Source organism: Perca fluviatilis, chromosome 19, assembly GCF_010015445.1.
Source record: "Perca fluviatilis chromosome 19, GENO_Pfluv_1.0, whole genome shotgun sequence".
NCBI classification, from domain to species: Eukaryota; Metazoa; Chordata; class Actinopteri; order Perciformes; family Percidae; genus Perca; species Perca fluviatilis.
In genome coordinates this window covers 6,348,831-6,362,221 of record NC_053130.1, presented here as the reverse complement: position 1 = coordinate 6,362,221, position 13,391 = coordinate 6,348,831, and the positions used below count along the sequence as shown (strand labels likewise).

Here is a 13,391-nt window from a genome sequence, read left to right as displayed (position 1 = left end):
GACAAATCATTTCACCCCTACATATTTAGTACCAAATCTGTCTTGTGTGTCATGTCCATCATCCTGGCCCTCAACAGTGTGACATCATCTCATCACCATAGCAACAGACAAAACAATAAACGTGTAAACAAAAATAACAACAGAACACGGAACGGATCAGTTAAAGTTAATACATATTCAAAATGTTAAACTACAACGGATAAAAACATTACCATTGTGTCTGAGTGTGAACGAGAGGTGTGTGTGTGTGTGTGTAGCGGTTCACACTGTTTCACGTGCACACTCCAAACTCTGTACCATGTTGCAATTTGTGTGTGTGCGTGTAATTTGGTTAGCTAGAATGCTAAGCAGTTAGAGCATGGCTTTCCATTTCTAGCCCTGAGCTACCGGGCTGATTCCCATTCCAGCTGCTCGCTCCCTTCTATGCCTCCTTGCCTCCTTTCCTAGCAGAGAAAGAGAGGACAAGCTAATAGATTAACTGGAAAAACCACAGAAGGGAGCTGCATCCTGGATTGAAATTTAGCACTCACTGCTCTGGGAAGCGTCTCAATACTGCCTCATTTCCTCTCCCCTCCATTACTTCATCTCCTTTTTGAGTTGGGGAGGGGGGAAAGAAGAAGGGAAGAGGAGGGAGGAGTCTTTGGCATTGAGGAGAGGAGAGGGGAAGAGAGGTGAGGTGAGGAGAGGAGACTTTAACATTGAGACTTGTCCTCCAGCAGATAGTGGGTCTTTCTGAGAAGCTGTGGGAAGGGAGGGGTTAGTAAGGGCATGGGGTAGAGCCAGTGGTTTTGATTGACAGGTGAACAAAGCTGCTGAACCAATGGGAGCAAGGTAAAACAAAAACAAAAAATAGAAATTAAGAAAAAAACCAGGAGGGAGCGGGATGAGCTGAGCTACTGATTCTAATGACAGAATCTCCCATTAAGCCACAAAATGACCCACTATCCACTGTACCACGCTAAGATAGGGCTGTGTGTATGAATATATATATGTTAATGTGTGAGTGTTTGTGTGTGTGTGTGTGTGTGTGTGTGTGTGTGTGTGTGTGTGTGTGTGTGTGTGTGTGAGTGTATACAGTCACTGTGATCCAGTCAAAAACATGTTCATTAGTCCAATCTGGGAGAAAGGAGCTCAATAAAGAGTCATTGTCCCCTCTTTTGCTTTCTCCTTCAATGTTTTTTTTTTTTTTTTTTTTTTTTTTTTTAAAACAAAACCCCCACCCAAAAAAAAAAAAAAAAAGAAGAACAACAAAAAAAAGATGGAGGAGGAGAAGAGAAGAACAAAGCTGGAGAGGAGAGGAGTTCTGACTATTGAGCTCCCTCCTGTTGAACAGTGCTGTTTGGAGCCAGAGCCTTAGATAAACAGAGTTTGGCCAAGTCCAGTCAGAGCCATGCATAGACAGAGTTCTCGCCACCACTGGGCGTTTTAACGTTACAGTCTGTCTGTCTGTCTGTCTGTCTGTCTGTCTGTCTCTCTCTCTCTCTCTCTCTCTGGCTTCTATTGGTGAAGAGTCGCCATGACCTCTTGCTGCTGTCCCATTGGTTGAGTGGCCTAGTGGGCGTGGCCTAGTGGGTCTCTTTGAGGGCTTTGAGGAGAGGGGGGTTCTGGGTAATGATATGATCCTAGAGAGAGGACGACAACAACAACATCAACAAAAACAACTAAACAAAAACAACAACAACAACAACAACCAATCGGGTGCTAGGTGGGTGGAGCGTGCAGCAAGACAGAGAGTGTGGAGGTGTGGTCTAACCTAGCATAGAAATAAAGGATCTAGAGCGAGCAACAACAGCAGCAAGCAGTGTGATGGAGCTTCTATCTGCAGACAGCTGTTGTATTTACTAACTAAAGAATGTGTAATGGACAGACTGTATACGTCCCATATGTGAGGCTAATAAGATATTAAAATTTAGGGGGTTTAAAAATCGATGTAATTATCTTTTTTTTTTTTACATCAACATATGAAACAAACATTTTGGTAAAAAACACTTGTTTTAAAGGCTGAGATATGTATGAACAGGACATTTTATAGTTAAAGGTCCCATGACATGCTGCTTTTTGGATGCTTTTATATAGGCCTTGGTGGTCCCCTAATACTGTATCTGAAGTCTCTTTTATATAGACCTTAGTGGTCCCCTAATACTGTATCTGAAGTCTCTTTTATATAGGCCTTAGTGGTCCCCTAATACTGTATCTGAAGTCTCTTTTATATAGACCTTAGTGGTCCCCTAATACTGTATCTGAAGTCTCTTTTATATAGACCTTAGTGGTCCCCTAATACTGTATCTGAAGTCTATTTTATATAGACCTTAGTGGTCCCCTAATACTGTATCTGAAGTCTCTTTCCCGAAATTCAGCCTTGGTGCAGAATTACAGCCACTAGAGCCAGTCCCACAATGAGCTTTCCTTAGGACGTGCCATTTCTGTGTCTGTAGCTTTAAATGCTATTGAGGAGGAGGGGGGGCGGCCTTGACCAACTGCCGCTTTGCTTATTTTCAAGCCATGATGTCTCTCTCTCATGGGCGGGCCAAATTCTCTGGGCGGGCAAAGCAGAGAAAGGGGAGGTAACCTTGCTCCTTATGACCTCATAAGGAGAAGATTCCAGATTGGCCCATCTGAGCTTTCATTTTCTCAAAGGCAGAGCAGGATACCCAGGGCTCGGTTTACACCTATCACCATTTCTACCCACTGGGGGACCATAGGCAGGCTGGGGCTACGCATATTAATGTTAAAAAAATCCCATAAAGTGAAATGTTTATGCCATGGGACCTTTAAAAAATAAACTTGTCAGAGCTCTCTTATATAAATATAGAACGGCAAGACTGTTTTTAAAAACGGCAAACATGTATTTGGCATTTCTGTGCTGAGATTTATGGTTTCCTGCAAATACTGATATAACTGTGATCAGCTAATATCAACCAACACAGTTCAATTACTTTTTATTGTTCCAGTGTTTTTACTTTAGACCAACTAGAACAAAGTCTGAATGCAGCTCTTCATCTAACCAGTTACTGTGGCGGCTTTTCCTTCGTTGCCATACTGTATGTAACACAAAATGTCATATGTCGACAGATGATGTTGCAGTACTCAGACTTTGTATACACGACATAGATATGTTTATATTTGTATATAAGAATCGGCCATTTTGTTTTTCTACATTATATGGCTTTGGTGTTATAAAACAGGAGCATTTTATTTAATTAAAGAAATCCATTTATGAAATACCTAAATTACTTGGGTTGGAGCCAATTATTTAACCAAAACGTCCAATAAGGAGAAACATGTGTTGTGTTTTCTATAAGCCTGTAATGAATGATTGATTATTGGTCACCAATGTGAGCCATGGCTGATTAAGGAAAAGAAATCCAATCTGTGTCGTTGCTTCTCCACTATTTATATGATGTTCCCATCACATGGAATCATTTTTTTTTTTTTAAACGTATCCAACCAGGGATGGTTTGTTAGGGCTGGGTGACATGGCTGAAATCAACATCACAACATTTGTGAGAATATTGTCCCTGTAGGGATGGATATGTTTCAGTGTCATGCATTACGTTGAACTTTTCATACATGTTAAACAAGAACTATTCAAACTCTCTCGTTGTTAGCGTTTTATTACAATCAGCTGTGAATGTTTAGTTTATTAAAACAATAACATGATCCTCTCTTCATGAAATGATTCCTATGACAGTTAATAAATGAGGATTATTACACCTCTTGTTCATCAGGTGCTCATATGTCCTACTGTGTCTGCATTAGAATTATATAATTAGCAGTGGTGGAATGTAACTAAGTACATTTACACAAGTACTGTACTTAAGTAAAAACTTGACAGGTACAGTACTTTTACTTAACTTGAGTCTTTTCATGCTACTTTCTACTTCTACTCCGCTATATTTCAGAGAGAAATATTGTACTTTTTACTCCACTGCGTTCATCTGACAGCTTTAGTTACTAGTTACTTTACAGATTAAGATTTTTGCACACAAAACACATGTAGTTTATAAAATACAATGTTTTATTATGAAGAAAACTACCCAATATACAGGCCTATAAGTACAGCTGAAATGATTAGCCGAATAAACACTTTCAGTTCATTGATAGAACTGCTTTGATCGTTTCCAGTTTCTAAAATGTGAGCTTTTTTTCTGCATTCAGTACTTTTCCTTTTAATACTTTAAGTACATTTACCTGATGATACTTAGATACTTTTACTTAAGTAACATTTTTAATGTAGGACTTTTACTTGTAGCAGAGTATTTTTTTTACAGTGTGGTATTAGTACTTTTACTTAGATAAAAGGATGTGAATACTTCTTCCACCGCTTATAATTAGTGTGTTTTCATAATTTTGGCTGAGTTGGGCTAAAAATATCCACCCAGCTAGTCAAAGCACTGACATCAGTCCAGGTTTACTGCCAGCTCTAGAAACTCTAAGTCTATGGTGGATCATGCTGAAAGGACACATGCGGGAAGAGGGGAAACACTTTTACACTGATGCTTGGCAAATAAACACACACACATGCATGCACATACGCGCCATGCAAACACACACAAACACCACCCAGAGGCGTTGCATGACTGGGAGGTTATCAAAGAGGCCCAAAGGAGTGTCGAGGTGAAGGGTCAAAGGTCAAACCAATCCAGGGTCAAACACTGAGAGAGGGACAGCATCTCCACACCTGGCTCTGGGGTGTGTGTGTGTGTGTGTGTGTGTGTGTGTGTGTGTGTGTGTGTGTGTGTGTGTATGTGAGGGATGAGGGAGAGAGTGTGTGTGCAAGTGTTACACTACTTTGTATTCCCATTGAGAGTATGTCAGTATGTTATTTTTAGTATATTGTGTGTGTGTTCACGTGAGATTACGTGTGTGTGTGTGTGTGTCGTGTACTCACACTGCGTGCTTGGGTCGGTATCCGTGGTGAGTTTGACGTAGTTGCTGGGAAACAGACCCTCCCGCCCGTTGAGCTCTCCTTTCCACCAATCACAGTCGTCTTTGTTGAGCACCGTGATCACCTGACCCTTCAGGAAGGCCAGCTCGTCGTCGTTCTGGGCCACGTAGTCGTACATGCCGATCACCTGACACACAGCTTCAGGACCAGAGACAGACATTAAGGACAGGATGTCAAACTTTTGACCGTTAAAGAGACTATTTCCTCTTTTATTATGAAAGTATGCGTTTCTTTTTCTAGCGTCCAGATATCTTTTAATCTACACATGCGACACATACACAGATGGTGTACATGTATTAACTCATCTATTCACCTATAAAGCCTGTAGTTGTGTTCATTTATCTTTTTTTTCCTCAATCAAAATTGGTGGCTATGTAAATGTCATTAGGTCCAGAAAATACTCTATGCCAACTTTCATGTACCAATTTCAACGTACCAATTTTAGTGACTAAAGGTACAGTGTTCCCCTAGATCAACTGTCTGGGATGTGGGTTATTTAGCTGTTATTTGAATTAAATAACACCTAATAAGTAAAATAAACACTAAGCAAATCAATTTTGGAAATTCACCAAATTGATACAGAAAAATTGCTTGATTTTGAGTCTGTAGTCAGAGTAGTCCTTACTGAAAGTTATCAGTCTTTTTCAGTTTCTTTTCCAGCAATACTAAATCAAAGAATAAAGTAATTTCCTTCAAAATTTAGTGGGATTTCTTAGTTTATAAGGGACACAGGTAACATGTCTATACTTCCTGTGACTATGATCCAATTAATCTTATTTCCATGTATTTTGTATATACTCTGTGCTGCCCCTCTAATATAATGTTAGGGGAAACACTGAAGTGACTTCAAGACAACACATTCCAAATATTTGCAATGATTTTAATAATAGACCACGACTTTCTTGAAAAACTACTTTCCCACAAATGATGGTATAGAATATGCATTATTGTAATTACTGAATATACAGTAAGTCATTTAGTTCCGCCACCATATTGTGCAAACTTGTAGCTGCAGGACTTTAAAGGCACAGTACGTGTATTTATTCGTGAGTGTACCTGTATGAGTACCTGTGCTGGCAGGAGCCAGTTTTGGAGGGGTGGGCTCTGTGGGCGTCGTCTTGCTGGTGCTGGGACTGAGCAGCTTCACATAGTTGGCCGGAAACCAACCTATCTGGCGCTTCTTCCCCCGGGCCTGAACCAATCAGAACACAGCGTGTTATTAGTCATAAATTGCAAACAGAGTCTAGATTCCTAGAAGTAAATATGACATACAATACAGAGGTAAGTACATGCCATAGAATCCAAAGCAAACTACAATTTAATTATTAAATATTAAAGGTCCCACGACATGGTGCTCTTTGGATGCTTTTATATAGACCTTTGTGGTCCCCTAATACTGTATCAGAAGTCTCTTTTATATAGGCCTTAGTGGTCCCCTAATACTGTATCTGAAGTCTCTTTTATATAGACCTTAGTGTTCCCCTAATACTGTATCAGAAGTCTCTTTTATATAGACCTTAGTGGTCCCCTAATACTGTATCTGAAGTCTCTTTTATATAGGCCTTAGTGGTCCCCTAATACTGTATCACAAGTCTCTTTTATATAGACCTTAGTGTTCCCCTAATACTGTATCTGAAGTCTCTTTTATATAGGCCTTAGTGGTCCCCTAACTGTATCTGAAGTCTCTTTTATATAGACCTTAGTGGTCCCCTAATACTGTATCTGAAGTCTCTTTTATATAGACCTTAGTGGTCCCCAATAACTGTATCTGAAGTCTCTTTTATATAGACCTTAGTGTTCCCCCTAATACTGTATCTGAAGTCTCTTTTATATAGACCTTAGTGGTCCCCTAATACTGTATCTGAAGTCTCTTTTATATAGACCTTAGTGGTCCCCTAATACTGTATCTGAAGTCTCTTTTATATAGACCTTAGTGGTCCCCTAATACTCTATCCGAAGTCTCTTTTATATAGACCTTAGTGGTCCCCTAATACTGTATCTGAAGTCTCTTTTATATAGACCTTAGTGGTCCCCTAATACTGTATCTGAAGTCTCTTTTATATAGACCTTAGTGGTCCCCTAATACTGTATCTGAAGTCTCTTTTATAGACCTTAGTGGTCCCCAAATACTGTATCTGAAGTCTCTTTTATATAGACCTTAGTGGTCCCCTAATACTGTATCTGAAGTCTCTTTCCCGAAATTCAGCCTTGGTGCAGAATTACAGCCACTAGAACCAGTCCCACAATGAGCTTTCCTTAGGATGTGCCATTTCTGTGTCTGTAGCTATTGAGGAGGAGAGAGGGTGGGGCAAGGTGGAGGGTGGGGGTGTGACCTTGACCAAAGGCAGAGCAGGATACCCAGGGCTCGGTTTACACCTATCACCATTTCTAGCCACTGGGGGACCATAGGCAGGCTGGGGGAACTCATATTAATGTTAAAAAACCTCAGAAAGTGAAATTTTCATGCCATTGGACCTTAGAATTTTACTTAATGATTCATTTAAAGAACAACTGAATATTCTCAAAAGACAACAGAGTTGGGAGTCTGCTTGTAGGTACAGTATGTTTTGAGTCTAAGCGACTTTGAGTCTATGAAAAGTGCTATATAAATTCAATTTATTATTATTATTATTATTATTATTATTATTATTATGTTGCAACTGATGTTTAGTATAACTAAACTGGATTAGGTGAGAGGCACAAGGTTACTGGCCTCAAGGATCTGCTTTTTCTCTACCTTATTATTTCTTTTAATGCAAGGTCAACATGATGATCATTTCTTTGCGTATATTAGAGTGTGTGCTTGTGTACCTGGAGCTCACCCTCCCACCAGCCCCCCGGGTTCTTTTTTCTGATGAGGATGAGCTGTCCTGGAGCTAAGGTCAGCTGCTCTGCGCCGGTAGCACTGTAGGGGGCGATCACCTGAGCGATCTCTGATGGACAGAGAGACAGACGACAAGAAGAAGAGGAGATATGTGATTTAAGTGTTGATATCGGTTTTGATTAACTAAACAACTATTGACTTTATATTTCAAGTACAGTGCAAAGAAGGAGAGAGCGATATTACAGAGTAACTGAAAGCTCACCTGGTTTCTTTCCCAGGCTGCCCGTCTTCCCTGCTGGTCCGAAAGACTGGAGACAACGTTTAAATAACAATCATTACAAATATTTCCATTGTTGGGTGTAAAAACTTCAAAGACACACCTATGGTTCTGGTCCGTCCTCCTACGTACTGAGGGAAATCTCACCTCTGAGGCCGAGTCTCGTGGCTTGACATAATTGGAAGGGAAGACTCCAGTCTTGCCCCCGACCATGCCCGTCCACCAGTCCCCTTCTTTCCTGGTCACCATGACGACGTCTCCTTGCTGGAAACTCAGGTCCCCCTGTTCACTGCTCTCGTAGGTGTACATGGCCACGTACTCTGTACACATGCATGTGGAGTCAATGACAATTACTCACCTGACTTTTCAAAAGGTGTATATTCACGTTTGTGCTTACCTTCTCCAGACTCGGAAGGTTTTGTTGGGGAAGGGGAGGGGCGTTTTCCATTGGGTGGGCTTTCTGATACTCCAGACTCACTAGGCACAAGGAAGAAAAACATTCTTTAAACTGTAGATCAAATAAAAAAAATGTACAGTATTATTTTTTATTTTGTTTAAATCACACAGAAGTTTTGTATGAAGCCCAAGTTGCCATTCAAAACGATTTGTAAGCACGTACTGTTCTACTAATATAAAAAAAACATCCTTGGTATGATGAGTCTCTTCATGCAACCTCTTCAAAAGGGCATTTTTCACTCTTAAGTGAGCCATTTAAGATTATTACATTTTTGCTCAGACAAGGTGCTAGAGAGCCTACAGCCAACCAGAATAGCTGCAGTCCAATCATCTCTGGTGTGGAGTCTAAAAGGTTCTGTCTAAGGATCTGTAGCTGCACTCCCGCTAAAAAGGATTAAATGATGCGAGATGTAGCAAAAACTGAGTTCTAAGTTCTAAATCCAAAAGCCAACCAGTGTTTAGCGAGGCTGAAGCAGGAGTAACGTGATCCTGTGTGCTGCCACTAACCTGTCAGCGTTCTGACTCGGTGCAACATTTTAACCCACCTAGTGTTTTTGCTGCGTGCTGTGGGACCAGGGGGAGGCGTCATGGTGGCGGAGATTAGCTTGACGTAACTTTTGGGGAACCAGCCTCTCTGTCCGGTCTGCAGTTCACCTAGCCACCACATGTCCTGCTGCTCCAACACGGTTATTATCTGCATTAACAGGAATACTATTAGTTCTATTCAGTTAAACAAATGTTCCCACTCAGAAAATATGGCTCGCACAAAACGTTTACAATAAAAACACACAAATGCCCAATTAAGACAGAAGAAAGATGCAGATTGATTGACAAAAAATACAAGGGTCAATAACTCAAAAGAGTGCACTGTACAGAATCTGTATGGGAGAATTCTCATCTACCTCATTTTTGTTGAAGTTGAGGTGGTTGTCCTTCTTCGCTCTCCAGGGATACAAGGCCTGAGCCTGGAGACCCTCGACCTTCTCCCCCTGACAAACCGTGAACAACAGTCATAAGTAGGGCTGTGTATTGGCAAGAACTTGCCGATACGATACGTATCACGATACATTGGTCACGATTCAATATATTTCGATACTGTGCATAAGGCGATATATTGGGATTTTTTAAAAGTAATATTTTAGAAAAACTAATATTTAAAAAAAAAGACATGATGTTCATAAAAGTCAAAGAAGTTTACTTTAGGTAAACAATTCAGTACACAGAAAATCAAACTGCCAGTTTGGGATTTGGGACAGGTTCACAGGTGCTAATTTTGACATGCTAAAGTTCAGCCATAGCTATGTTGTTAGCTTCTAGCAAAAAGTCAGGCATTGCTAGGCACTGTTAGACTAGGACACTAGTGGTGTGTCTCAGCATAGCCATCTAGTAGTAAACGTGAACCACTGTCTTACATGAATATATATATATTTTTTATATGATTTTAAAAAAATCGATATTGCCTTTTTGAAAATCGATACAGTATTGCAAAATAAAATATCGCGCTACTCAAGTGTATCGATTTTTTTCTTACACCCCTAGTCATAAATCAGTTCAGATGTTCGTGTACAAAGACAGCAGCAACTGATGGATCTTATGAAGACCAAGGTTGTTGGCGAGGAAGACTATTTCATTTTCTATCTGAACCCAATCTGAGGGCCCAGTTTGAGAGAAATCCATCCAATTTAGATTCAGGACTACAAGTTCCGTTACCTGTCCCAGCACAGGAGAAGGAGAGGAGCCCGTCCTGAGGGTAGCAGGTGTGAAGGCAGAGCGTTGCCGTAGCTGCGCTGAGGGAACACTGAGCGAAGGATTCTGACTGGTTGAAGAGGTCGGCCACGCGTCCCATCCCTCGCTGTCTGACTGACTGGCTGTGTTGGTGGGCCACCTGGGAATGTAAGCAAGCAGACGACCCCTGCATTAGATGGGGTACTACAGGTACAGCATGTGGGTGAAAATTATGGGTTGGACATCGGACATTATGCAAGACTCAAAATAGCAGCTTTGTAACGGACCTGCTAATAAACCAGTCAATAGGACAGCACGAATGAATAAATTAATTTGTTTGTTTTTCTTTCTAATTAATTTGTTCAAGTCTTTTGCCAGTGGTGTCAGTTTCTAATATTCTGTCCTTAGATGCACCATTGAAGCCAACATCGGCTCTTATAATAATGCCACCCAGCAGGACTTACGTGGTGCTGAAGTCAGCCCAGTTACTGTTGGCGGAGGACGTGGAGGAGGAGGTCTGTCCAGGTGCGGGGGGAGGCGTGGATAACGGCTGCTTGGCTGACGGGGGTGTGGCTGAGGCTGTAGCACGCAGGCTGATTGGTGCTTCACTGTCGGGTATCCGTTCAGCGTAATTAGCTGGGAACCAGCCGGTACGGCCCCTCAGCTCTCCTCCCAGCCAACCGGGTTCACCTGTTTGGGATTCATCCACCTATGAGAGCAGAGGGGTGGGATTAAGATGCCGTTGAAGCATGTCAGCACACACAGACCGACACTAATGAAGTGAGATGTGTGTGTGTGTGTGTTTAGATTCATGGTATAAGAGATCAGTGGTGTAAACAACAACAATGGCCACAACAGCAGCAGTTGTTCAGTGATGAATTCCAGGAAGTAGAATTACCAAAGTTGTGGATGACCAAGTGAGACAAATGACAAATAACATACGAACTTGATAACATGACATTTGTAACCATTAATGTTGTGTTCAGGATTTTGTTCCTATAATAAAAACCAGGTGCTTATAATGAACAAGAACTTATTACCTGTCTAACTCAAAAATAATTCTACTTCTATAAATAACCTCATATTAAAACCTGCGGCTGTCCCCTTCACTGCAAATTAAAAAATATATTTACTTTCTTATTTTTTGTTGTAAAAGGCAAGTTTATTTAGAGAGACATTGATGGTAAGAAAAAATATGTTTTATGTATTTAAGTGGGTTTTTTTGTAAGTGAAGTATTGCAAAGCATCACACTCACAGTTAAGCGCATTCATAACTTCATATTAACCGTAAAAATCAAGCATAACAACATTTATAGATCTGATTAGAGGGATTTGGTTAAAACAAAAAGAGCCAAAGACATTCATCCACTGGCAAATGAATGAACACTGAGATGGCATGAGATGAACCAATGACAGCAAGAGTTCAAATGAAAGCTGGCTTGTGATTGGTGGAGTCACAACACTGGGCGGGGGTAAGAACTTACCCATTCCCCCTTCACCTTCAGTTTGCACAGCAGAGGAGAGAGGAAAGAGTTAATACAAACCGCACCGCACACACACACACACACGGTCATACACACATTCAAACCACACAAACACACTCAGCCAAAGAAAAAAAAAAGAAGCACATATACAAACTGAAGCTTTAACACAAAAACACACACAAACACACACACACACACACAACACACACACACACACACACACACACACACACACACACACACACACACAAATACATACAGTAAATACTACTTCATGTATGTAAGTCCTTTGTTTATGTGTTTTGAGCACCATTATCCTCCTGTGTTCCCGTGTGGCTCAAGGATTCAAGTGTATGTAAGTTGTGTGCGTACCACATACCATGATTACATCTCCGGGAGCGATACTAATCTCATCATGGCTGCGAGCATCAAATGGATATAGAGCCCTGTAGTAGACCACCTTCACTGGCTGCTGATGCTGGTCAAAGCTAGTGACTGGTGCCTTCTGGTCAAACAGACTGGGTACCGGAGCCTTCTCTACTGAAAACAAACAGAGAAACTAAAAATAAATTAAACTAGTATTTATGATTACTGTCTCCTGCTGGTCAAACCTTGAGACAACATATATAGACTCTTTGGTGAAGCAGGCTTTTGGATTTGTGTCCAAAACGTCATAGTTCATAATAGAAAGGACATAATGCTACTTGTTCCTGAGAGATCACCATGCTGTTAGTTCAGCATATTTAGAAAAAAGTGTGATGGAGGTGATTTCTTCCTTTATGGATTACAGATTTTTCTGCCAATGCCAATCAACTACCCCCAGAAGCGGTAGTGGAGCTTTACTTTTAAAATCTAATCCTTGCCTCTAAATGTGTCCTAAATGTCCTTAATTCTGCTTAAACTCGGCTAGAAACTATGGATTGAAGTTTTTCCTCGCCGCCGCCACACTAACGCAATTCCTCTTGGAGGAATTGTTGGGTCTCTGTAAATTATAGTCTGGTCTTGAACTACTCTAATCTGTAAAGTGTCCTGAGATAACTTCTGTTATGATTTGACACTAAAATGTAATTGAAATGAAGATGCCACTTCAGGTACATGCATTTAGGTCCATGTAATGGCATTAAACACAGCTGACCACCACACCAATTCCTGCTTTTGATTTGGATCTCATTTTGTCACTTGTGCAGTCTAAAGGCTCTGACACACCAAGCCGACGGCCGACCTTCGGCAGAAAAGGCAGTCTGATTGGACGAACGCGTCATGTGGGTCTGGCGACCATAATGGCGGCTCTTTCGGAATACGATCTCATAATTTTACGAAAATAGTTCACCGAAACGTGTTTCTGAAAACATATTAAGCGAGAAATAGGCCGTGCAGCTGCTGAATCTGTCTTCATTTCAGATCGACAAAGTTCAGTTTAAAAGATTTTCGTCAGATTTTGAGAGCCGTTCGTCAGGCTCATCCCGCTTGTCATTTCCTGGTTAGCACTCCACCAATCAGATTAGTCATTGGAGTCCGACTGCCCGCCTTCCGATTCAACATGTCAAATCAGCCCAAATGAAGGCTGACGGTTCCTCCGACTGACGACGGCACGGAACACACCAAACAGCCTCCAGTCGCTGACCTCGCCAGACTGTCCGACGGCCGATTATCGCCCGATTATCGCGTTGGTGTGTC

General features: G+C 41.2%; 1 protein-coding gene across 8 annotated transcripts in view; it reads right to left on the bottom strand.

The window, feature by feature from the left end:
* Positions 1 to 1,230: 1,230 nt before the first annotated feature.
* Positions 1,231 to 13,391, bottom strand: part of itsn1 (intersectin 1 (SH3 domain protein)) — a 36,477-nt gene continuing 24,316 nt past the window's right edge. For 2 of the 8 annotated variants that reach the window (XM_039783888.1, XM_039783894.1), the window contains 13 exons: positions 12,094 to 12,254; positions 11,715 to 11,729; positions 10,695 to 10,939; positions 10,216 to 10,390; positions 9,408 to 9,494; positions 9,051 to 9,199; positions 8,447 to 8,526; positions 8,197 to 8,369; positions 8,035 to 8,080; positions 7,760 to 7,881; positions 6,005 to 6,140; positions 4,892 to 5,086; positions 1,231 to 1,622 (listed from right to left, as the gene is read on the bottom strand). In XM_039783888.1, coding sequence (XP_039639822.1) covers positions 1,621 to 1,622; positions 4,892 to 5,086; positions 6,005 to 6,140; positions 7,760 to 7,881; positions 8,035 to 8,080; positions 8,197 to 8,369; positions 8,447 to 8,526; positions 9,051 to 9,199; positions 9,408 to 9,494; positions 10,216 to 10,390; positions 10,695 to 10,939; positions 11,715 to 11,729; positions 12,094 to 12,254 — 1,586 coding nt within the window. In that variant the 3' untranslated portion in view covers positions 1,231 to 1,620. The remainder of the gene's footprint in view (positions 1,623 to 4,891; positions 5,087 to 6,004; positions 6,141 to 7,759; positions 7,882 to 8,034; positions 8,081 to 8,196; positions 8,370 to 8,446; positions 8,527 to 9,050; positions 9,200 to 9,407; positions 9,495 to 10,215; positions 10,391 to 10,694; positions 10,940 to 11,714; positions 11,730 to 12,093; positions 12,255 to 13,391) is intronic. The other 6 variants (XR_005637124.1, XR_005637125.1, XM_039783890.1 and 3 more) reach the window with 6 other exon arrangements.